The 26,719-nt window shown below is 36.3% G+C and overlaps 1 protein-coding gene across 1 annotated transcript; it reads right to left on the bottom strand.

Moving 5' to 3' along the window:
• Window positions 1–45: 45 nt before the first annotated feature.
• On the bottom strand, window positions 46–26,147 carry DCK (deoxycytidine kinase). Its single transcript, XM_057729342.1, has 7 exons — window positions 25,917–26,147; window positions 21,231–21,346; window positions 8,295–8,488; window positions 7,134–7,281; window positions 5,061–5,176; window positions 3,757–3,847; window positions 46–2,012 (listed from the first exon to the last, which is right to left on the bottom strand). Exons 1-7 carry the CDS (start codon window positions 26,005–26,007, stop codon window positions 1,986–1,988), a joined length of 783 nt encoding a protein of 260 aa, XP_057585325.1. The 5' UTR covers window positions 26,008–26,147; the 3' UTR covers window positions 46–1,985.
• Window positions 26,148–26,719: the final 572 nt, after the last annotated feature.

Here is a 26,719-nt window from a genome sequence, read left to right as displayed (position 1 = left end):
AGTAAAATAAATTTCAATTCTAAGAAAGATGCAATCATTTCAATGAGTGTAGCTCCATTAGAGTTCATGATATACTTATTTATTAAGCAAATATTTAATTTAGTAACAAATTCATTTATATCAAACAAAAACAAATACATACAATATCATGAGACAATTTAAATATCTATGGCAATTACAAACTTGAAATAAGTCTCGCTTTCAAAGATCAGTGCATCTAAACTGTTTAATTCACTAAACTATCACTTTTGAATATCAAGAAACCAAAAATAAGAGAAGATATTTTAAAAAAGGAAAATGATAGTTTCAAAGCAAAAGTAACTCTTCCTCTCATTTAAGAAACACAGAATTTTTCTAAAATGTCAAGTAGAAAGGTTAAATACAAAGAAAACACACTGCACACTGCACACCTTAACTAAACAAAGCTGAAAAAAATCTATACATACAGACCTAAATCTGTACAGACCTAAAATGAATCCATGCAGATTTTTTAAAATTACAACTATTCTACCCCCACCTTCTTTATTAATATATCTATTTCCAAACATATAATCAACAAAAAATGATAATGCTTTCAAGATACATAACATAAAGCAAGATAATTTTTATCAGTAATTTCTCTTAAAAGGGGGGGTGGGGAAACTTAAGGTATAATCCAACAGAGAAGCAAAGCAAACTATGAAGTGAAGAGTGATGATGATGTTCTCAAAGTAGAAATGTGTCACTTTTACTTTTAGATAAAACTTTAAAACAGTAGGCTGCCTATCCAGACAGCAGGGAAAGTAGGAGGCAGGAAATAAGAGCTGGGACTAACTACACAGACTTAACTGCTAAGAAGATACTCTACCTTGTCTTCAGTTTCCCGTCTGACTTCTCACCAATTATAAAGGTAAAGAAAGACTACTCATTCCCAGTACAGCATCAATAAAAAATAAAATGGAAAAATGTATCCCTCACTATGTCCCACTAATGTTTTAGTGGGAAGAAATTTAAGGACAACCATAATTCCACTTCAAATGATTTAAAGACAATCATAGTGTGAGACAATCTTTTAACTATATTAGTAATATTCCATTCTGAAAGAATGGCCTGAGTAGGGAAAAAGCAGGTAGCTATTTCAATTCCAAATAAATTCAATCTTCATACTCATGTAATAATCTTCAGTTATCTTTTAAGTATAGAAATATTTCCTCTTTAATCCAAAATCCCATGCAAAAGATGAAACCTCACACCACATATGTAGAAACAAAGGCAGCAAAAAGATTACATGACTTATAAACTATGCCATTACAGACTGGGAACAAAGTCTAACCTGCTCCTTACAAATTTTTATAGACACATTAATAAATATCAGTGAAGTGATTAAATACTAAACCTGGTCTTATCTTCCACATGAATTAAAGTGGAAGGGAAAGCACCTGATCAAAAGCATCCAAAATAAAACCTCATAATCCTTTTTCTAGGGATTCCTTAAATTCCACTTTTCAATTCTTCAGGTACACTAATTTACATAGGACACATTACCATTTACTATGTAACATTAAAGTCTGCAGTAAAGAAACTGGTCAGTGAGATGAGAAGCACCAGAAAAAAAAAGTCAATGTGCTAAGGAGGATAACAGATGGGAAAGACAGAGGAGGCTGGGTCCTTTATGATGTAGCTTAGCCACTATAATGATTCTGGAACCATCTACCCCCCAGACTTCTTGTTGTAAGGGATACTTAAATGTCTGGTTTTTTTTAAACCCCTAAAAGAGAAAAAAGAAAAGAAGAAAAGAAAAGAAAAGAAAAGAAAAAAAAAAAAAGAAAAAAGAAAAAACTAGTTATAAACTTTTGTATAGGACTCATAAAAAAAATTTTTTTTCTTGGAACGAAAATAGTTAAAAACTTGGGTTTAGAAGAGAGACCTATATGAATATGGACCTATGAAGATACACAAAGCTGAAGTATGTGTAATTATTTGGTTTCCTGTAGTCTTCAGCAAGATCACAAAGTGCTCAAAAATTCTTTTACCTGAGGGAGGAAAAAAATATTAATATAATTCCTTGCCTAATTTGAGATATTTAATATTCATTTTCAATTAAAAGTATCTACACGGTTGAAGACCTCAACTGTATAAGTAACTATCACAAAGCCATAGCATTTACATACAAAAGAAATATTAACAAATACTTCAGGAGCAGAAGATGAATGACCTAAACTGTCATTACAGGAGATATTAAATTTACATCTAAGATTGATACAGTTCTATAACAGCCATAACACTAATTGTATTATCTCTTTATAATATCACAGACCACTGACAAGCAACTTTAGCATTGATAACATTAATAATTGCAATGGTTTAAACAAGTCTAAAGGTCTTGATTGTGTATGTAATCTATGTAAAAGATTTATAATTTTTCTGAAGCACAAATCTGAATATCATATATACACACTGTAACATTAATATGTGAGGAAAAGTCATATAAATAGTGAATGAACCTAGCCAACTGGCCAACGTCACAAGATACTGCTCTCTACATATTCTAGACTACACAGTAATTCTCCCAAATAGACAAAGATTATGGCCTTGCAAAAATACCTGAAAAGGAAAGCCAACTTTTAGCATTATTAATTAAAGTAAAATTAATAATAATATGAAATAATGATTATTAATCAAAACACAGAAGTGTTAGACAAAATTAAAAAGTGGTTTTACAGATTCATCCAGTTAAAATGATGGTTGGCTGTTAGTACTGCAATGACTGACAATTTCATTTATTTTATTTTAATGGTATCACAAATGAATTCTATACTATATATTTTTAACATCATTAAATTAGTATGAAATGGTCACTTGAATTTTCCAGATATGCTTTTCTTTATATCATGGGAAAAATAACTATATGCTATAGTAGTTATCTATAAATGCTGAGATTTTCAAAATTCTTGAGGTATATCCCTCATAAATGCTAAATACCTATTAAAAGCAGACATTTTGTGAGGAAAAAAAGAAAAATAAAACTTCTCTCAAAACTAAACAAACAACAAAAAAATGTGGCTTCTTCTTTAGCTCTTAGATCACTAAGTTAATTAACGTGGATATAGGGATCTTTGTTATACAAATCCCATTACTATTCTCTCTCGAGTGTTCATTAATAGGTTCTCTCCCAGTCCCTTTATCAATATGAACACCACTCACTTAATAGAATATAGTCAACTCCCAAATATATGGAAGATAGATCAACTCTGATTAAAACAATGACTCAATGATTAGGCAATGCCAAGTCATCAGTGACAAGGTCCTAAATAAAACTCAAAACTAAAAATCTTTAATCTCAAGACTCCAGTTAATATAAAAATGGATGAGATCCATATCCCTCAACTTCAAATATCTTCCACACTGAGTTTAGTTGAAAAAGATTAATCTCACAAGTAGTTTATTATTATCTAAAGATTAGTGGTATAGGGAAGAGGGGAAGAAAAGGGAACAAAGCAGAGGAGAAGGGAGTGAGCAAGAATTTTTGTTACTGTGGTTACCCCTATAACATAGATAGAGAAACTAAAGGATAAAGAAGGTCCTTATTTTAGCTAAGGCTACAAAGCTAGAAGTTGAAGTTAAGACAAGAATCTGAACAGTCTAACTCCCTCTAAAGCTCTTAACTGTCTCTTAATATAACTTTACATAACCTTTCCTTAGAAAATTGTTTTCTCACAAGTTAGAACACTTCTTTAGACAAGACAAATGTTATTTATGGTCTTTGTTTAAATCTACCTTTTCAACCAGAATGTCGTGTTTGTCTTTAAAGTCTTCATTAACATCCAGTGTTAAGATAGGCACTTCTTGTAAATAATCAAAGTTGGTTCTGTTTAAAAAGAGAGATGAACAAAATAATTAGAAAAAGCAACAAATAAAAGAGAAACACTAAAAACTTATTCTTATGTCTTCACTGGAAAGTCAAAATGTTATCAATCATCTTACGTTAAAATTGTCCCACCAAGTACTTCATCTGGCAGCCCCTTCTTTCTCAACTATATTTACTATATATTTATCTAAAAATCTCAGATATAAAATATATAAAGCTAGGCATTGTGAAATGTCATTCTCAAAAACCAAAATTATATCACAAAACAGGAAAGTTTGCATTTTAAAGACGAGAAAACTAAAGCTCAGGGAGGTCGCTCTGAGGCTCAGAGATTGTCTAAGGTTGCACACTAATAAGTGAGATACCTTTGAACCAAGATCTGACTAATGACAAAGTACAGTGATCTAAGAAACAAATTTGAAGTATCTTATCTCAAAATTCTCTCTGAAAGAGAACAGGCATATGTGGCATATCTCAGAGATACTGCAGGTTTGGTTCCAGACCACTGCAATAAAGTGAATATCATGACAAAGCATATATCACAACAAGTCACAAAAATTTTTTGGTTTCCCCGTGCGTACAGAAGTTACATTTACTCTATACTGCAGTCTATTAAATGTGCAATAGCATTATGTCTAAAAAAATGCACATACCTTAATTTAAAAATACATTATTGAAAAAAAAAAATACTTTATTGCTAAAAAATGCTAACTATCATCTGAGCCTTTAGCAAGTCATAATCTTTTTGCTAGTGGAGGGTTTGAAATACGGCAAGAATTTATAAAGTGTGATGTAGAGACATAACATTAGCTATGCTGTTGAATAAATGGTGCCAATAGGCTTGCTTGCCACAGGGTTGCCACAGATCTTCCACTTGCAAGAAATGCAGTATCTGCAAAGCACAATAAAGCAAAGTGCTATACACCAAGGTATGCTTGTACCTAAATAATGTATACAGATATATTTCCTACTTTATCCCTTAATGTGAAATTCTATATATTATGCTATAAATACCACTGGGGGAGATTAATTATAAAAACTTTAAGAAAACAGGATCTCATTGCAATAAAAGAACCAAAATCCATACTTAATTCTGGGAGATCCTTCAATACTAATAAATAAAAATGGCTGAAAATGAAAAATTGAACATGTTTTGAATTAAATTTGATAAAGGAATTTAAAATGAATAGTAAATAAGAATAGGAAGTCTTACTTTAGTGTTCTATGCAGAAGCCAGCTTTCATGCTTATAGTGAAGCTTCTCTAAGTATTCAAGAGGAATGCCTTGTTCTTCATTTCTTCCTCGTAAATATATTCTATTCAAGCATTTCTAAAAGCAAGCAATAAGAAGGGTGGGAGGAGTGGAGGAGGTAAGAACAATTATTCTTGTCTGCTGCCATTAAATTTTTCTTCTTTAGTGTCTCTTTAGTTATGCTAGCTAAAATCTCTATTTTCCCTAGAAAGCTGAAGTAGTTTATTTTCTCCTCCTTGTGCTTTTCAACCATTTGGTGGCTCTAAACCAAGTATTATTCTCAAAAATAAGTCAAAATACATCTATAAACTTTTGGCATCCATACTTGAAACATACTGTATAAAATAAGTTTAGTTAAAAAACAAAAAATTTACCTGTGATAAACCATGATGGAAAAGAATATAAAAAATACATATGTATAACTGAGTCACTTTGGTGTAAAACAGCAATTAAACACAACATTGTAAATCAACTATACTTCAATAAAATTTGTTTAAAAATTTAAAAGTTCAGCATACAAAAATGTGCTTCAAAGTCAATTATAAATCCTCTCTTTTCAAATAATTAAATGGTCCACTAATCAAAAGATATCATAAACAATACTGATGAAATAAAATTTTGTTAGACTTTAAGATATTGACTATGAATGTTTCTAGCAGAATGAAATTACTAGTATTCTTCATATTCTTTCTCCTATATTTGTATTTACTATTTTCATAATTAAAAACAAAAATTCTTTTCAAAAATAAAAGTGAATTTCAAAATTATTATTGTTAAATTCTGGCTTACTTGATATTAGAAGAGGAACAAAATCATCCGTTGGAATCAGAAACCTAGTTTCTTTGAAAATTCAGCTTCAATAGCAACACAGTATTCTTTCTGGCTAAAAGTCATGATACTTACATTCACCAGAGCCTACTTTGTGACTTAGGGAAGAAACAGGAATAAAAAAACAGAGAAAAATGGGATGCAAGCATCAAAACCAGAAATTCCTTAACAAATGTAAGCTCTTATTTAGGTTAGTTTTATGTAAGATATCTATCTACTTGGTCTTCCTGGATTCATAATATAATTTCATATGTAAACAAGAATAGCTATTTACAACCTATCACAAAAGGCACATTTTCAAATAAGCTCCCTTAACTGAAAATGACAAGGGTTTTCTCTAAGGCTCTTCTCAACTACAACTGATACTGCCTATCCATTCCAAGCCACAAACAACCATAAAGGAGTTCTTCTTCTTTTTTTTAAATCAATGAATTAATTAATTTATTTATTGCTGCATGCAGGCTTTCTCTAGTTTCAGAGAGTGGGGGTTACTCTTTGTTGGGGTGCATGGGCTTCTCATTGTAGTGGCTTCTCTTGCTATGGAGCACAGGTTCTAGGCACGTGGACTTCAGTAGTTGTGGTATGTGGGCTCAGTAGTTGTGGCTAATGGGATCCAGAGCACAGGCTCAGTAGTTGTGGTGCATGTGCTTAGTTGCTCCTCGGTATGTGGGATCTTCCCGGACCAGGGCTCAAACCCGTGTCCCCTGCATTGGCAGGCAGATTCTTAACCACTGCGCCACCAGGGAAGTCCATAAATGATTTCTTGAAATGGACCTCCATCAACTTGGCCACTCATTCAGCAAATATTTACTGAGCTCCTACTATGTATCCAGGCCCTATTCTAGGCACTGGAAATTCAATAGTAATTAAAATACCCAATGTTCCACTTCATGAAGTCTACATTCTAGGGGCTGCTTGAGCAAGTTTCTTAATGTAGCTGTGATAGATAAGAAACCCTGAAAAAGTCAGGGAGAAATAATGAAGAATAGAACTGAGGAAGAACAGAGAAGGGGCCTAAAAGAGTAACTTCCAAATGTGGGCTTACAGTTTGCTTAGGAAAATGCTTCCATCTACACAGTTACGAGTTTCGAACTTGGAGGTGGGGAGTGGAGCTAAACTGAATCGCCTTCACTGCATACCACTGAAAGGACTTTCAAATATTACTCTGAAATGTCAATGAACCAAATAAATTTTTATTGTGTCTCACCTCTGGAGTGGCTCGAAGATAAATGATTCCATCCAGTTCAAGGCTTTGGCCAAACTGCTTATTCATCCAGTCATGCCAGTCTTGATAAATGGTCCACTCTGTTTCATTCATGCAGTCAGATTCATACAAATTAGATGCAAAAATATACCTGTAAGAGAGTCTACATCAACACATAAATTCTTTCCAAAAAGCACAAAGAAAAGAGAAAACGGATCTACTAAATGGACACAAAACATTCACCTAAAACCCATGGCAGATAACGCCTTGGTTAGTAGAAAAAAACAGAAGAAAACAACACAGTATCTCCAACTATAGAAAATATGTACTTGGCCAGTGGTTCTAAAAAATGTGGTGTAAGAACCCCTGGTAGTCCCCAAGACCCTTCTAGGGGTTCTGTGAGAGGCCAGATTACTTTATATACTGTACTTCAACTAAAAGCTTACAACTGCTTAAAAACAGAAGCACAAATGAGAATCCAGTTGACGTCTATTAAGTCAGACACAAAAGATTTGCAAAATTTCAAACAATGCTACTCTTCTCGCTAATTTTTTGTTTTGAAAAATACAATTTTCACAAGTTTTTTTTATATTATTTGTAATGGATTTGTTATTACTAATTTTAAATAAATAAATAAATGCTTTTTTATATTTCTCAACCTTAATTTCTAATAACATAAATATCAGTAAGACATGAAGCTCCTGGGGCTCCTTAATAATTATTAAGAATGAAAGGGGTCCTGAAGTTTGAGAACCTCAGTTCTGAGCTAACTCTAGTAAAACAATCCTTATATAACAAGCAGGGTAATTCTAAGCCCCCTTAGAGATATATGATCTCCTAGCTCCAGGTGCAAGTCTAGAATACAGATCCAGATTTAACTAGAGCAGATAAGAATTTTAAGAGTGTTGGAAGAAAAAAAACTTCTCTGAAAATTTGAATGAGATGAAATGGCCACTATACTCTACAAGTTTCCATGGCAGCTAGCAATTATGCTAGAACTTCCCTAATGCCATTAGTACCAGACTGCTGAAGGTATTAAATGTCATTTTCCATCTCAAATCTCCAACTCAGCCTCTCTTATTACTTTGATTCTCAGGAAACAGGGAAAAAAAGTCCATTCTAAGCCAAGATTCCAAACCGACAAGTACAGTAATTTATATATACCTGTCACTATACACAGATCGTTCAAAAAATAATACAGGCTCCTCCGCATCTTTGAGCTTGCCATTGAGAGCGACAAGCTGAGCTCGTATTCGACTGAGGCAGGCATATGACTGGAAGGTAAAAGACCATCGTTCAGGTTTCTCATACATCATCTGAAGAACATTCCCACCACTTTTCTGAGATGTTGTCAGTTCCTATTTTGAATTTGAAAAAAAGAAACAAAAAGCAAAGTAATTATCAATAGGGCTATTTTAATGTTTTTTAAGTTAAAAAATTTGGATAAATAAAAAAAACAAACAAGCCAATAAAACAATGGATAGAAGACCTGAATATACATTTTTCCAAAGAAAATACAGAGATGACTAATAGGTACATGAAAATGTGCTCAATATTGCTAATTTAGAGAAATGCAAATCAAAACAATGAGATATTCATAACTGCCTCTGAACACAGTGAAATTACTTATTGCTCTTACAAAATATCACAAAAGTTTACTAGTAACATGTTTCACTGCATTGTTCAGAGTTCTGGCCTAGCACCTAGTCTGGACAGAGTATAATGTGTTCAAGTAATTAAACAGGCAAAGTCATCTTAGTTCCCTTCCAGTATTCCTTTCACACTGAAAAACTCCTGAGATACCTACGTGGTATCTACGAAGAAGAGTCAAAAATTTTCTGCACTATGGCTGTAGAATTTATTTTAATTAACTTTTAGAAAAGACAAAAACATCATTTTCAACATAATCTCCTTGCTTTTCAATACACTTTGTCCATCTGTCAACAAGCTTTCATATTCCCTCATTAAAAAATGTTTTAAGCTGAGTTGCAAGCCACGAATGCAATGCTGTCTTCACTTCTTCATCAGAAGGGCTGCTTTAAGGGGGCCAAACAGGTGAAAGTCCAATGGAGCAAGATCCGGACTATAGGGAGGATGCTTTAACAACTCAAAACAGTTTTTGCAGACTGTCGACAGTGTAGGCAGAAGTGTGCAGATGTGCACTGTCATCCTCTGCGTTTAATCTGAAGTTTAGGCTTCAGCACAAACTTTTTGAAACCTGTCTGTCATGTATTATTTCATAGGCAGAGCCATGGCTGATTTGCAAATGATTTGCCACATAAGCCACTGTCACTCGTCTATTCAACAAAATCATTTCATGTGTACATTCAATGTTGTCATCTGGTGGATGTGGACAGGCATCCGGCTCCTTCTTGATGGCTAACACTTGTGCGACCTTCCTTGAACTTCTCTATCCATTCATACACATTTCTTGGAGACAAAACACTTCCTCCATACTGTGCACAAAGTCTCTGATAAATAACGGCACCAGGTATACCCTCAGACCACAAAAAAGGAACACTGCATACTGCTCTTCTTTCCTGCAAATCACAAGTGGGGCATCCATTTTTGCTCGCACCACAGTTACAAATGAACTGATGTAACACATTCACACCTGCACAGCAGTGACTGGGGAGACAGTAGCCTTGAACTGAAAGCACTGATAAGACAGTGCAGCCAACAGAAGTTTTAATAGAACTGGAGTGCAGATACTTTTTGACACACCCTCGTATTTGCTAACCTCTCTCCAACCACAGCATCCACTTAACTATTCTATATTCTATATAGCCAATTTCTTGTTATTAGATTTTTATATAATCTGATTAAAGTGGTTTATGTTAGGGAATATCTGATTTAATCCATGAATTTTTTTAAAGGGTCTTGGTATTCTAAATGAATCATTTGCAAAAAGTATAGAAAATAATTTTGAGCATCTATCCATTGCCACTTCACTACTAAAGGCCAAAGTCAGCATATTCTAACATTCCAAGCTTCCAAATCAAAACAACAAAAAAAAAGGGGGTAAACAGAAAGAAGCCACTGAAATTTCTTCCTTTGAGTGACCAGCATTTTCTTTCTTTTTAAATTCAAACTGATTGCACAGTAACAGAATATATTAGAATACTTTTGATATTAGAGTTGTCCGATTAAGAAAGGAAAAACAAGGGAATTCCTTCACGGTCTATTGGTTAAGACCACATACTCCCAATGCAGGGGACACGGGTTCAATCTCTGGTCCGGGGAACTAAGATTCCACATGCTGAGTGGCCAAATAAAATAAAAAAATAAATTTTAAAAAATTTTAAAAAAAGAAAGCAAAAACAAAATCCAGGACCTAGGGATGCTTCATCAGCCTTTTCTATGTCAAGCTATATTAAGGTTCCCCCAAAAGTTGTAGTCTTTAATCTTGTTTAAAATATGACTGCTTAATTCCTATTCTCAAACCTAGTTCAAATACCCCTGAACACTTCCTGAAAGTTCACGCTCAAGGTAAGTGGTTTTCCTCTGAGGGGAAAAAAAAAAATGCAGAAATGTAAACATTACAACGGACCTCAAAGTTTCAGTTAAGAACTAAAAACCACACAAATACATGGCACTTGGAGGCAGAATTTAAATTTCATACCACAAACCACATAATTAAGTGAAACTTCTTAAAACTGGAAGAAGAAAAAACATAAAGTGGCAAGAGGTTAATAGTCAACAATAGGTCTGTTTAGAAATACTGAGCAGATGATGAACTGAAATAAGGGTGTAGTAGTTGCCTTCCCAAACTACTTAAAGAATAAATTTAATTTTACTAGATTTTCAAGGGCCTTTTTGTTAATTTAATTATAAACTGATTTTCCACTTATTCATCATCCTCCAGGGAGAAAATGTTTCATACAAGTGAATTTTTCCAGCTAAACGAAGTTAATCAATTCAACCAAAACTTTTGTGTAGTTATTTTTATAAAAAGGACACCAGTGTGGGGCTTCCCTGGTGGCGCAGTGGTTAAGAATCTGCCTGCCAAGGTAGGGTACATGGGTTCAAGCCTTGGTCCAGGAAGATCCCACATGCCTCAGAGCAAGTAAACCTGTGAGCCACAACTACTGAGCTCACACACTGCAATTACTGAAGCTGGAGCACCTAGAGCCTGTGCTCCATAACAAGAGAAGCCAACATAACAAGAAGCCCGCACAATGCAATGAAGAGTAGCCCCCACTCTCTGCAACTACATTCTGTAGTTGCCCACTAGTAGCAATGAAGACCCAACACAGCCAATACATAAAATAAATAAAACTAAAAAAAAAAAAAAAAAGGATACTAATGTATAGTTTATTTTTCTACCCTAGTAAATAAGCATACCATTTTGAAAATTACTCTTAGTAACAGAGACAACTTTATGAACACTGACTGCTGGATTTATAAGAGAAATTAGCTAAAGAGGACAAACCACCATTCCACACATAAAAATATCAGGCACAAAACAAAAAAACTAATTTTTAAAAATAAAAAATATATATATCAGGCACAAAAACACTAATATGAAAAGATATATGTACCCCTATGTTCACTGCAGCATTATTTACAATAGCCAAAATATGGAAACAACCAAAGTGTCTATTCATGGATGAATAGATAAAGATGTGGTATATGTATACAATGAAATACTACTTGGCCATAAAAGAGAACAAAATCTTGCCATTTGAAACAACATTAATGGACCTTGACTGGTATTATGCTAAGTGAAATAGGTCAGACAGAGAAAGACAAATACCACATGATTTCATTCACACATGGAATCAAAAAAAAACAAAACAAATGAAACAAAAACCCCAGACTCAGGTGTACAGAGAACAGATGGGTGGTTGCCAGAGTGCAGGGAAGTAGGGGATAGGGGGTGAAACAGGTAAAAGTGATCAAGAAGTACAAATTTCCAGTTATAAAATAAGTAAGTACAGCATGGGGAATATAGTCAATGATAATGCATCAACTTTGTATGGTGACAGATAATAACTAGACTTACTGTGGTGATCATTTTTACAATGCATACAAAGGTTGAATCACTATATTGTACACCTGAAACTAATATGTCAATCATATCTCAATAAAATATATTTAAATATTAAATGCATAAATATTAAATTAATAATCAGTCAAAAAATACATTAAAAAGTTTTTCCACTTCACTAAAAGAATTAGATATATTTGATACTAAAAACAAGGGGCAGAGCTGTAGTGGTATTCATGTATATATGGAATTCTCTGCAATATAAATGCTAATTCAAAACACAAATTTAAGTCTTGGATTTGTCTGCTCTATCCCTGGTTGCATTATCTGTAGCTTACACGGCATATTTTTAAAAAAGAATGTGCTTAGGAATGTGAACACAAAGGGCATATTTAAGTTTTCTTAAAAGTTTATTATTTATGTCTTAGAATTAGAAAATAGAGAATATCCGTTGAAGAACAAGTTCATTACTCAAAATGTCACTTCATTAAGAAAATACACTTCAATTTTAATGATAATTATAATATCTACCATTTATTATCTATTTTATGCCAGGGACTATATGAAAAACTGTACATACATTATCTCAACCCTATGAAATAGTCATTATTGACACTATTTTATAAATTTAAAAAATGGGGCTCAGAAAGGTTGAATAAATAACTCATTAGTATCAATATATCTGGTAAGCAGCAAAACTAGGATTCAAGCCTAAGGTTGATAATAAAGCCATATTCTTTCAAAAATGTTGATTTGCTATTAAATACTAAAGTTATATCTATAAAGTAATACATTTGATTTCTTGAAGGGAATATTCAGATACTATGTGGATAATTAACTGCTGCTGGTGCTCTGTATTTTAATAATTTTATCTTAGACATGGATAACTTCACATAATTACACAATAGAGAATTCACTAATAACATAAATAATCACTACCTTTTGTTTTGTTTTTGGCTGCACCACATGGCTTGTGGGATGTTAGTTCCCTGACCAGGGGTCAAACCCATGTCCCCTGCAATGAAACCAAGGAATCCTAACCACTGGACTACCAGGGAATTCCCTAAAATAACTCATTAACTTTATTTTTTTTAATATAAGTTTATTTGTTTATTGGCTGCATTGGGTCTTCATTGCTGTGTGCGGGCTTTCTCTAGTTGCGGAGAGCGGGGACTACTCTTCTTGGTGCTGCGCGGGCTTCTCACTGTGGTGGCTTCTCTTGGTGGCTTCTCTTGTTGCGGAGCACGGGCTCTAGGCTCGAGGACTTCAGTAGTTGTGGCACATGGGGGCTCAACAGTTGTGGCTCGAGGGGGTCTAGAGCACAGGCTCAGTAGCTGTGGCGCACGGGCTTAGTTGCTCTGAGGCACGTGGGATCTTCCTGGACCAGGGTTTGAACCCGTGTCCCCGGTAGTGGCAGGCAGATTCTTAACCACTGTGCCACCAGGGAAGCCCAACATTAACTTTACAATAAACTTCAACAACTTCCACATTAATCAAACACAGCACTTTTGAGTTTAAGTTAGATTAACAAATATATTTAAGGTACTTCTATTTAGAAATTGTATATGGCAGATACTACTCTGTGTTCCCTAAAACCACGCTGTTTTTCTTCCTGGACACACAGCTAGGCTTTATTTCCCAGTCTCCCTTGTAATTATTTGTAGCCACGAGACTCAGTTCTAGCCAGTGGAAGCAGGGCAGAAGCAATGTATATCATGTCCAGGCTGGACCCATAAAAACCTCTCAAATGTGTTGATTCTTTCTTTATTCATCAACTGGAAGCAAAAGACACCAAGGCCGTAGAGCAGCGGTTCTCAACTTCAACTCCAGGGCAGGGGTATCAAAGTATCGTCCCCATAACAGCAGCACCAAAATCACTTGGGAATTTGCAAGAAATGCAAAATTTCAGCACCCCCCTTCCAGATCTATTAAATCAGAAACTGGGGATGAGGCCCCTATCTTTGGTTTAACAAGCCCTCCAGGTGACTCTAATGAAGACTAAAGTTTGAAGCATGTCCTGGAGGTTAGATGAGTCATACGTTAGAAGCGGCCTGGGTCTCTTGAGTGACAGCATGGTATGCCATCCACTAAATACCATATCGTACTTTACACTGCCTGAGAAATGAAATTTTATCATCTTAAACCACAGAGATTTTAGTTTACTATAGCAGCATTACATTAAATTTACCTGATATATTAAAATTTATCAGAAGTGAACTTGGTTCATTTGAAAAACCCTTAGAATCAACCTGCTATGTACTGTGAATAATGCTGAGATAACAAAATAGTTTATACATGCAAAATTAAATAGGCTTGTTACAATACAGATAGCAAATAGAAGTTTGAAACTTTTTCTGAAGAAACTTGAGGATAATATGATAGATGAAATAAGCCAGTTACGAAAGGGCAGATACTGTATGATTTCACTTATATGAGGTATCTAAAGTAGTCAGATTCATAGATATAGAAAGTAGAAAGGTGGTTGCCAGGAGCTGGGGGAAGGGAGCGAAGGAGAGTTGTTTAATGAATGAAGAGTTTCAGTTCTGTGAGATGAAAACTTCTAGAGATGTGTTTCACAGCAATGTAAATATACTTAATACTGCTGAGTTGTATATTTAAAAATGGGTAAGGGACTTCCCTGGTGGTCCAGTGGTTAAAATGCCAATGCAGGGAGCACGGGTTTGAACCTGGCTGGAGAACTAGGATCCCACATGCTGCGCAGCCAAAAAAACAAACAAACAAACAAACAAAAACAGTTAAGATGGTAAAATCTGTGATGTTTTTCCACAATAAAAAAAAAATTAATCACACAAAGATCACACATCTCCTTTTATTTGGATTTCCTAATAAATGTAATCTCTCTTACCCAAAGCATTTCCAAAGTTTGCTATATGAAAATAACTTAGAGGACCAATCCTAATTCATCACCCAATTATAAAAATAATAATTAGCTAGCTGTTCTAAAAATATAAATACTTAAATTAAAACTAAATCAAAAGTCTGTAATAAAACTTTACAGCTCTAAAGAGGTTAGTTTTGGGGTCTTAGTTTAATATTGTACCAAATTAGAAAATTAACAGTAAGCCAGGATATCATTTTCTAGTTCTTCAGGATAATCTAAGTAAGAGCCCATACAAAAATGTTTTCTTCTAAACCTACACATGAAACTTTTGAAACTGCCAGGTTTTCTGTATGCAATTATAAATCTTACGCTTATTAGAAATTTATCCAAAAAATACTGTGTATCATCTTTACCAACTGAATGTAATTTTATCAGTTTTTCCCCTCTGAAAAGTACTTAGATAAAAAATGTGAATGCCTCATAGTCAATTTACATTAAATAAAAATTAATAGAACATCTCTAGAAAGCAGCATGGCTATATTTACTTTTAAAAATCTGTATCCCTGGGCCCACTTAATTTCACTTTTGAAAATTTATCTTAGGGACTTCCCTGGTGGCACTGTGGTTAAAAATCCGCCTGCCAATGCAGTGGACGTGGGTTCGAACCCTGGGCCGTGAAGATCCCACAGGCCACGGAGCAACGAAGCCCGTTAGCCACAACTACTGAAGTCCATGCGCCTAGAGCCCATGCTCCACAATAAGAGAAGCTACCACACTTAGAAGCCTGTGCACCGCAACAAAGAGTAGTCCCTGCTCACCGCAACTAGAGAAAGCCCACGCATAGCAACATAGACCTAATGCAGTCAAAAAAAAAAAAAAGAAAAGAAAATTTACCTTAAAGAAATAATCCAAAATACAGACTTAACCACAGAGATGGTTATCACAGTGCTAAGCAAACAGGCTATCATTCCACTATTTATTAGGCATTTATGTTAAGTAAATAATGGTACATGCACACAATAAATTAGGCTGCCTTTAGAAATCATTTATAGTAAATTTTTAATAACATTTTTAAGTTTTACTGCCCTCCTTTGGGAGTCTATGATATTTTCTTAACTTTGAACAGTGAGCACATATTACTTTATATATATATTTAATTATGTATCCCCACGCACCTGCCAAATTGGATATAATAAATTATCATCTCGACTATATAAAAGTTACATATGGGGTGGTGGGATTATGGATAATTTTAAGTCTGTTTCTATAATTCATACCTGTAATTCTGTAATTCGTTTCATGGTAGAACACTTCATGACTTTACGGAAAGCACAGATTATTGTCAAGTGAAAATGAGAATTATCAAATAAAGATACAAAATCATTTATCTTTTAATTCTAGTCTCACCTTTGAAACACTGCAAATTCAATCAAGTTTAGTCAAAAGAATTAGAGTCTACCAAACAAGATAATCATAAAAGAGTCAACAAAAGTTAGGCGATTCAACAGGTATGAGTGGTACTCTATCAAGCATTCCGAATTAATTTTCAAGAAAGACTTCTCAAAAAATATGCTGTTATTTCGCAAATAAGTACATTTTACCCCTTCTTTCTCAGAGTTACTAATTTTTCATTGACTTCTTAGTGGTAAGAAGTGTTAGATAAAAGTAAAGCAGCATCTCACAATAAATAACAAAGACCTCCCAAAAGAATTCAGCTCACTGAGAGAAACAGTAAAAATATCTTCCTAACAGTCTGTATCTCTCAAAAATAAGCTAACAAAGCAATTAAATCAAAGCTTCGGGCCTAAATAATAACATAAATCACCAAATAAAGCACACTGTTATTTGAAATAAATCTTTAATATCAAAGACTGATAATCATCTGGGCTACATGATTTAAAGATAATCTTACCATGGGAGGGGAAGGGAGGGGAGACTACATAATTTTTTTAGGTACTTTTTGCCTCTTTATTTTGCTAGAATTGGTGGCAGCTCATCAACAGTACAGCAACATTTCAGCCACTAGATGGCAAGTAAAAAACAGAGCCAGCTAAACATGCAGGTGCAAATTAAATTACTGACTAGGGGAAGAGATCAAAGGCATCAACAGCCCAACTCTTCCGATTCCAGTGGTACTGCCAAGAAGTGTGATTAAATGGAGAACATCCAAAGCAGGACTGGCCTTACCAGCGTTGGATCTGAAGACAGTCTACTTCTCACTGTTGACAGCATGCTAAGAAAGCTTAGAATTGAGTAGTGGTTCACATTATAATCCCAAGGACTATGTCAGGGATGGGTCTGGAAAGAAAGGCCCCAGGATGAAGGAAATAATCCCATTTCTTGAGTTCCAGGAAAAAAGAAGAAAATATCCAAAGACACTGAGAACCCACCCACCCATTACTACTCTCACACTCCACTACCTTATCCCCAAAATACTATCACCACAGTCTGAAACTACACCTAAGTACAGAGCATTAACAACATAGTAGCCTTCAATACACATACAAAAATAAAACTATCCTTCAAGAATGTACACAAATAAACAAAATCCAATGAAGGTAATCAAATTGTAATATGGTGGAGACATGACTGGATTACAGGAAACTGATGAAGTATATGTTAACAATAATAGTAGGATCGTTTGCATGGTAGTTATGAAGAAAGTGTGGAATTTTGACTCTATGACACAGGAAGAAAATGCTCCAGCCCATAAACATGAGTATCAGCTCCATGAAGCCAATTCTTAAAATGGAGCCAGACGCATCGATGCACCATGGTCTGATGACAACAGTCATTAATATAATATAACTAATTCCCCTGAGCTCTGATTCTAAGCTTAACAGACAACCTTCTAATTATAAGTTATTTTCCCCTGTATATTAACACAGTGTTTTCACCCTCTCCTCTCCAACACAACTAAAGGGTTCAATACACTCCTAACACTAACAGTGATTCACTACGGCAGTCATTTTTTTTTTTTTTTTTTTTTTTTGGCACACGGGCTTAGTTGCTCCGCGGCATGTGGGATCTTCCTGGAGCTGGGATTGAACCCGTGACCTCTGCATTGTCAGGCGGATTCTTAACCACTGCGCCACCTAGGAAGCCCACGGCAGTCATTTTTAACCAGGAGGCATCCCACATATTTAAATTCCCAAAGGATTATTTGTTGTTTGAAAAAGCACCCCAAATCCTTGAGATCTTATGAGTTCCTTCTACTGGGCCTATACAGAGAATGGGCTGACCTACATCAATGAATCTGATAATTATATTTCTCTCTGTAAATTAAAATCCCACAAGCTGTGTGGTGCAGCCAAAAAAAAAAAGTAAGGTACACCGAGAGGCAGAAACATTTAATATGTCAACAAACCAGTTACACATGCTTAATATGAGTTAGAAGCTATGATATTAAAACTAGAATGGACCTTAAGTGAAGGTCATCTAATCCAATCTAGTCTAACATTTCCCCAATGATAGAATTCCTTCTGTATTTCTCACACTGGTTCAATTTGGCTACTTTCAACCTAATCCCTGAGAATGACTGCACTGACAGTTGACCCCAGAAATGAGGGGGAGAACACAGGTGTCTCATTTCTAAATGTAAGCAAACTTGAATAGGGCACTTTGAAAGAGGCCACAAGATAGACTTTAGGAGGTAAAAATGCAGGGTGAGGCAAGACAGAAGAGCCAAAGGAAAATGGGCAAAAGGACCTAAAAAGGGACTTCACCAAAGAAATTCAAATGGCAAATACATTAATTAATTAAAGGAGCACAATCTCATTAGCAATCAGGAAAATATAAATTAAAAACATAAAAGATATTAAATGTTCAACAGAACGACAAAATTTAGGAAGCTGGACAATACTTCATACTGGCAAAGGGGTGGACTAATGACAGCCTGAGTACACTGTGGGGAATGTAAACTGGTAAAACCACTTCAGAAAACAGGCATCATACACATACCCCACCATCCAGTAATTCTACTTCTTATTCCAAGAGAAACTCTTGCACGTGTACACCAGGATTCATATATTCATAAAACAGCAACTAAACTAGGAACCACTCAAAAACTGATCAAAGGTATAGAATGGACAAACAGTGATATATGAATAGAATTGAATACCATATGGCAACAAAAATGAACAAGCTATAGCTGCACGCAACAATATAGACAGATTTCACAAACTTATTAAGCAAAATAAGCAAGAAAAGGAATGCAAACATATGGTTTCATTCATATAACATTAAAAAACAGACAAAACTAATTATATTTCTTAGAGATACGTTCATGTACATCAAATTCTTTTCAGAAAGCAGAAAAATTATTATCATAAGAATTATTTTATGATTACCCCAGCAGAGTTATTACCCTTGGGAAGGAGATACTGTGAGAAGAACAAATGGACTTCTTGAACGAGAAAGTAATGGTCTATTTCTTGACCTGGGTGATGGTTACAAAGATGTTAGCCTTCAAATTGTTCTTCAAACACACGCTTCATATACTTTTCTATAGTTATATGGTATATCAATAAAAAAAATGTTGAAAGAAGCAAATAAATTTACCCACTTTAAAACTCTACTTAAGGGGAATTCTCTGCTGACGCAGTGGTTAAGAATCCACCTGCCAGTGCAGGAGACATGGGTTCAAGCCCTGGTCCAGGAAGACCCTTCATGCCATGGAGCAACCAAGCCCGTGTGCCACAACTACTGAGCTTGAGCTCTAGAGCCCGAGAGTCACAACTACTGAGCCTGAGTGCTGCAACTACTGAAGCCTGTGAGCCTAGAGCCAGAGCTCCACAACCATAGAAGCCACTGCAATGAGAAGCCCATGCACCACAATGAAGAGTAGCTCCCGCTCACCGCAACTAAAGCCCTTGTGCAGCAACAAAGACCCAATGCAGCCAATAAATAAATAAATTTATATTAAAAAACAACAATAAAAAACTCTACTTAAGACTAACTCTGCCTTTCCTCAAAGACCAGACTGAAATATCAATTTCTTAAGAAGATAGAGTCCATATGGAAAGGAAGTCCCTTCAGGATTTAGTCCTGGATTATTCAAAGGACTGGGGTGTAGTGAGCTGGGTCCCAGACCTAGTTAACCATGCTTGGCAAACAGATACACGAGAAAATACTTTTGGTTATTCAAAACCAATATCCTCAAAGTCTGCAGAGTATCTTGCCTAATGATGCCTCCTTGCATATCTGATTTACATTTTAAATATTCAATTATTATTCCTATGTTCCCTATACCAACAGCTAAACTTTTTAAAAAATTATTTATTTATATATTTAATTTTATTTTTGGCTGCTTCGGGTCTTAGTTGCAGCACACAGGATATTCCATTGTGGCACGAGGGCGGGCTCTTCGTTGGGGCGCATGGGGCTTCTCTCTAGTTGTGGTGTGTGGGTTTTCTCTCTAGTTGTGGCAATCAGCAGTTGTGGTACGCGGACTTAGTTGCCCTGCCGCATGTGGGATGTTAGTTCCCCAACCAGGGATCAAACCCGTTTTCCCTGCATTGGAAGGCGGATTCTTTACCACTGGACCATCAGGGAAGTCCCTAAACTTTTAAAATCAGACATTTTTTTTCAAAACTTCTCTGTCCTCCTCAGACCTAACAATGTAAGTTCCTAGCACACATTTCCATTTTTCCAACGGTACTTTCAATTTCAATTCTCATTTCTCCAGAAATGAAAATCTTAGCAATCAGATCTCTCTTCTTCATATACATACAATAAAGTTTGCTGTAAAAAATGGAATTTAACTATTATTCCCTCTTTCTCATTTGCAATGCAGGTGGAAAGTGCTGGGAAATTGAAGCTTGTGCCCAGGGTGAAAGTCTGACAAGAATGAAAGTACAAAAATAATGGTTGTCTGTAAGACAAAAGTCTTGAAAAATAAACCTGTAAAATTCAGCTATTAGGTAGTTGTTTTTGCTTTTCTTGTTTACTTATTTTTAAAGAAAATGTAAAAAGCCACGCAAGGAATTTAACTTACAATTAGATTTTTTTTAATGTTTTAATTAATTTTTAAAAACTTTTAAAATTCTAATTAGATGCAAGAGTACATAACCTTAAGTGCACAGTTCAATGAATGTTTACATATATATAATACACACATGCTTCCACGTAACTACTGCCCAAGTGAAGGTATAGACTTAAAGCTATATTTGAAAGTTTTATTACAAAAGAAAAAAGACAAAATCCAAGAATACAACTGTTCCTCTAAACCAAAAATTTTTATTTTATTAAATAAACTTTATTTTCATACCTCAAATTCATCCTGAGTACTCTGAACATTGCACCATCTGGCAACAGGTTCAGGAACCACTTCCCAATCCTCACAAACTTGTTTAAGGATATTCACAAATGTTGACTTCCCAGCAGCTGTTGTGAAAGGAGAAGTGAAATTGAGGAAGGAAACTCACCAGGAAAAAAAATGCCAAGACAGTCATCAGCTTTTACAAAATTTATAATAGCAAATAATACAAAACAGAAAAACATTAAATTTTCTTAACTTTCTCTTCTAGATTTTTTAAAAATGAAAAGTAAAAGGTTTTCTGCCCACCTGTATTAAGCTCATTTGTTTGTTACTGTTTTTAGTTTACCAAAGCCATGGAATAGAATTTTTTAAATTCTAGGGAATTCCCTGGAGGTTCAGTGGTTAGAACTCCAAGCATCCACTTCAAGGGGCATGGGTTCGATCCCTGCTTGGGGAACTAAGATTCTGCAAGCAGCATGCTGTGGTCAAAAAAAAAAAAAGTAAAAATTCTAGTCCAAGATTTACTTTCCTTAACAAAACAATCAGAGAAAACTTTGTGGAAAGTGGTTAAGGCTATTTTCCCACTTAACTACGTATGTAATTTTGGGCAAGTGACTGAACCTCTCAGAGCCTGTTTCCTCATAATACAATGGAGGTTGTAATAATAATACCCTCCTCATGGAAACTACTGTGATAAATAAGTAAGCTATCACTACATTCCAGGCTCTTGCATTTTCAAAATTTTCCTCTCTACTGGCTTTATTTGTTCAGTTTACAAACACACTCAGGATTTTCCTATCTAAAACCAATCTAGAAACAACCAAATAAACCATAAAATTAATATAAAGATGCATCCAGGGAATTCCCTCGTGGTCCAGTAGTTAGGACTCTGAGCTCTCACTGTCAAGGGCCCAGGATCAATCCCTGGTCGGGGAACTAAGATGCCACAAGCCACACAGTGGGGCAAAAAAGAAAAAAAGCATCCAATTCCCAGAGTTTTAGGATGGGAAATAATATGATTACTATTATATGACACTAATTACTATACGACACCATGGCTAACAGAAATTATAAAAATATTTTTGCAAAGTACTTCCTATAAGCAATAGCCATGTTTTTTCTGCTTCACTTTCATGGTTCTGCGCACTCTATCAAACTCCTTAAAAAAAAAAGTTGTATGTACTTTACTTCTCCCTGATCATTCACTAGTTTCTGAGATATCTAGAAGAAAAAAAAAAGAAAACAATTCAGGTGTAACCAAGATATATTATATTCATTATTTTAAAATTATCTGGGAATTCATTCATTTAATAGTAGGAAAAGTACTGACCTAGAATTCGACAGGGTGTAGCAATACTCTCAATGACCACCACACCCTTCCTATCTGAAGTTACCAAATGTGATTACATTAGTCACCTCTGGTCAGCATGTTTTTTCTCTCTCTCTCTCCATATATATGAATACAAATGCACACACACGTAGATAAACATAAAAAAGCAACTGATGTAAAGCCTCCTCTTCCTTGTAAACTGGATCTAAAGAGGGCAAGAAGAACTTACCTTTGACTTTGAAGAACTATAGTCAAACCTAAAACATTACATAGATCAATAGAAAAGAAGAAAAAAAAAAAAAAAAAGAGGAAGGGTCAATCAGAAGGTAACAACAGAGAGAACAGTTGAGAAGCAAAACACAAAAGTCATATTATCACCAGAGGACAGGCAAAACACTTTTAAGGATAAACTAGATGACCATCAAGTTTAATCACAGGAAAACACTGGTGACCACAGATTTCATGTGAAGAGGGTAAGCACAGAAACTGTAAGGCATTTACAAGAATGGTGAATAGAAGCATATAAAACACTCACCATTCATTGAGCTAGATGGAGGAAGGAAAGAAAACATGATATTCAGAAAGAGCACCCAAGGAAAACATTAAAACATCAGCCATCAGCTACAGTCAGAAAGCACTTAAGGTAGAGCATTCAGCTTTCTTCTGATACTGCTTATAAACAGGAAAAGTTCATGTGGTCATACTCTGAAATTTTAAGAGTAATAACAGTTGCTCTATAAAATTACTCTTAAGTTCAAGCAGTGTAAAAATAGTTACCTGCAGTTTCCAATCAGACCAATATTCAGCTCCTTAACTTTTGGGGAGGAAATGGGGAGCTTGAAAATAAGCTAATCAATAAATTAATATTCTAGGAAGGCAAACGAGAACAAGAACCAAGGACACTGATGTTAATACTTTAAGAAGTTACAGGGACTTCCCTGGTTGTGCAGTGGTTAAGAATCTGCCTTCCAATGCAGGGGACAGGGGTTCGAGCCCTGGTCCAGGAAGATCCCACATGCCACAGAGCAGCTAAGCCCATGCACCACAACTACTGAGCCTGTGCTCTAGAGCCCACAAGCCACAACTACTGAGCTCGTGTGCCACAACTACTGAAAACTGCATGCCTAAAGCCCATGCTCTGCAACAAGAGAAACCATCACAATGAGAAGCACCGTGATAAAGAGTATCCCCCACTTGCCACAACTAGAGAAAGCCTGCACGCAGCAACGGAAACCCAATGCAGCCAAAAATAAATAAGTAAATTTATTAAAAAAAAAAAAAGTCATGGGACCTAACAAAATTATTAATGCCAAGTAGGCATTAAGATGCCAAAAAATCATTCTATACAGACCATTAAGATGAGAAGTAGGTAAGGACTCCAAAATCTAACATAAGGGAATATTTTAGTTAGCGAACATGAGAAAGGGAGTTACATGAATATGAAATGAAAATGACCAGTTAAAGTTCAAATTCTAGAAAACAGAGAAATCATGAAATAGTCTTCTATACACAGATTAGCAATTTGTACATTTACAGCTTATTTGGGTCTGGCAAATAAGGCTGGGGGCACATGAACAACAGTACAGGAGCATTAATAAACAGCAACTGACAAAGCTGTAGTGTCAGGGAAAACAGTTAAGTGGTAAGGGACATATCCCATCTAAATAGCAAATGGTTGTCTTACAGAAACGCAGTGCTACCAGATCTTCAGATTTTTAAAGAGAAGCCAAGAATCTAGATGTTCATGGGAAATTTGAACTTTTGTAAATGCTAGCAACTAATTAAAAAAAATTTTTTTTCAAATTTGGGCAGGCCAATATTGTGTAAATGCAGGCCATCAGTTTGCAACTCCTTCCAGTGTAGGTAATGGGGAGGTCAGAGAATTTTAAGCAGAGGATAACACAATCATATTTGCATACAGAAAAACCGCTCTGGAATAATTTTGAGAAACCAGAGATGGGGTGATGTATTAGTAAATTATTTCAGGTTCTGAGAAGATTGAAGATGCTTGGAAGGAAGTAAGTTTCCAGATATGATACAATGCTTAAGTGGATTTAGGAAAGGGAGGGAACTGTGGTATAAATTTGAGAAGTTGTTCGTTCAAATTTACTTTTGAAATGGCTTTGTTCATCTAGTTTCTCCTGTCTTTATATATGGTCTTCTATATCCAATAAGAACCTGTGAGGAATCATACTAGTAAACATTCACCTTCAAAGAACTTATCCAGCTAAGAAGAAATGAGAGTCTATTACATTACATGGATCTTTCCCAACATGGTGCCTTAATATTGGAGCAATGAAACAAGATGTCCTCTTTGAGGGTGTGTTCAGCATTTTCTATTCCTTGGAATGCTGCTAAAGCACCTGTTTGCCTTGCCTTTTTAAAGAAGTACAAGTGTTTTGAGTGGGGTAAGAATTTTAAAAAATTGCTGAATGCATGAATGGCCAGTACTTAACTTGGAACCAAAAAAAAAAACAAAAACAAAAATCCTATGAAAACAGGAAGTACCAGGCATAGGTTTCCTGTGGTAGGAAACAGAGAAGAATCAGAAGTTCTCATGTATCTTGCAAAATGACACCTGGGTTAAGAACAAAAATAGTAGTGGTCTTTGAATCATAATAACACAATGTTTACTTGGATGCTGGATAGGGAGTGAGGAACTTCATGCTGCTAAGATCATTTAGAAACTTTCCTCGTACTTAAATGTTTATAGCAGTTTTATTCATAACCTAAACATCAGAAACAATCCAAATGTCCACAACTGGGAGAGAGAAACTGTGGTATATCCGTGCAGTGGAATAATACTCAGGAACAAAAAAGAACAAACCACAGATACAAGCAACGTGAATAAATGTGAAAGCATTATGCTAAATTAGAAAAGCAAGACACAAAAGGCTACGTGATAATCCCATCTGTATGACATTCTGAAAAAGGCAAAGCTTATAGAAATAAAAATCAGATCAGTGCTTGCCAGGGAACAGGAATGGAGAGGAGGCTGACTACAAAGGAGCAAGCGGGAACTTATCGCTGTGATGGAAATGTTCTGAATCTTGATCTTGGTGGTAGTAAAACATTATGTCCGTCAAACCTCACAGAGAAGTTTACCTAAAAAAAAGATCATTTAACCTATGTATATTAGACGTCAAGAACTGACATACAGACACATCAAAAACGAAAAAAACAAAACCAAACAAGCAAAAACGAAACCCTTCCCTTTTCGCGACGCCAACAAAGAGGATGAAAGGGACCCGAAGTGCCTCATAAGGCCCGCAGGCCTAGGCCGGTGGATGAAGCGAAGGGGCGCTTCAGCCGCCACTGCCGCGACTACCCCTGCTTTGGGACCAACATTTCCCGAGGCTCCTTACCGATGTTCCCTTCGATGGAAATTTTCTTGATGCGGGTCCCCTCAGAGCTGGCGGAAGGAGACGGGCAGCTCCTCTTGGGTGGGGTGGCCATACCTCGTCTTGTGGCGGCCCCGAGCGCGTTTGGCAGGGAGGACTCGGAGGTGGCCACAGGTGCGCGCGCCGAGGCTCACGCCGCCGCGGAACTCGCCTTCACCGGCAATCTGAACTCTCCCCCGCCGCAGGCTCTCTGGGCGGCTGGTCCGCGGGTTTGATTTTGGCGCGCGGAGGCCGCTGCCGACCGGGGCGGGACTGTGAAGCTGTCGACGGGGGCGGGACTGTGAAGCTGCCGACCGGTGCGGGACTGTGAAGCTGCCGGCGGGGGCGGGACTGTGAAGTGGCCGCCCGCCCAGCGGGGAAGCCACGCCCCCGCCTTTCCCGAAACCCGCGATCCCTCCAGAGCCCCGGCAGCCGGCGCCCGCCTTGGGCGGGGCCCCTGCGTGCGCGCCTGGCACGTCGGGTCAAGGAGGAGCAGGGGGCGGGGCCGCGTGCGCGCAGGCGCCCCTCTTTCCAGGACGCGGGGGCAGGGCCCGTTCCCTGAATCGTCTGGGTACCCAGGGCGGGTGCCCAAGGTCGAAGGGCGCCGGAGGGTAGAGGGCGCCGCCTGCCATCGTCGCCTGCAGTGGGCCGGGTTTTGGAGAACTCGCTTATCCCCTGGGGCTTGTGGATTCTGAGCATCTGGACCGAATTGATTGGACTTGAAACTTTGAACTCGGCAGGGGAGAGGAAATGAATAGTAGAAAAATCAAACGGATTACCCACGTTTT

Source organism: Hippopotamus amphibius, chromosome 3, assembly GCF_030028045.1.
Source record: "Hippopotamus amphibius kiboko isolate mHipAmp2 chromosome 3, mHipAmp2.hap2, whole genome shotgun sequence".
Classification (NCBI taxonomy): domain Eukaryota; kingdom Metazoa; phylum Chordata; class Mammalia; order Artiodactyla; family Hippopotamidae; genus Hippopotamus; species Hippopotamus amphibius.
Note: the sequence above shows the minus strand (reverse complement) of the source record. Positions and strands in the feature narration are given on the sequence as shown.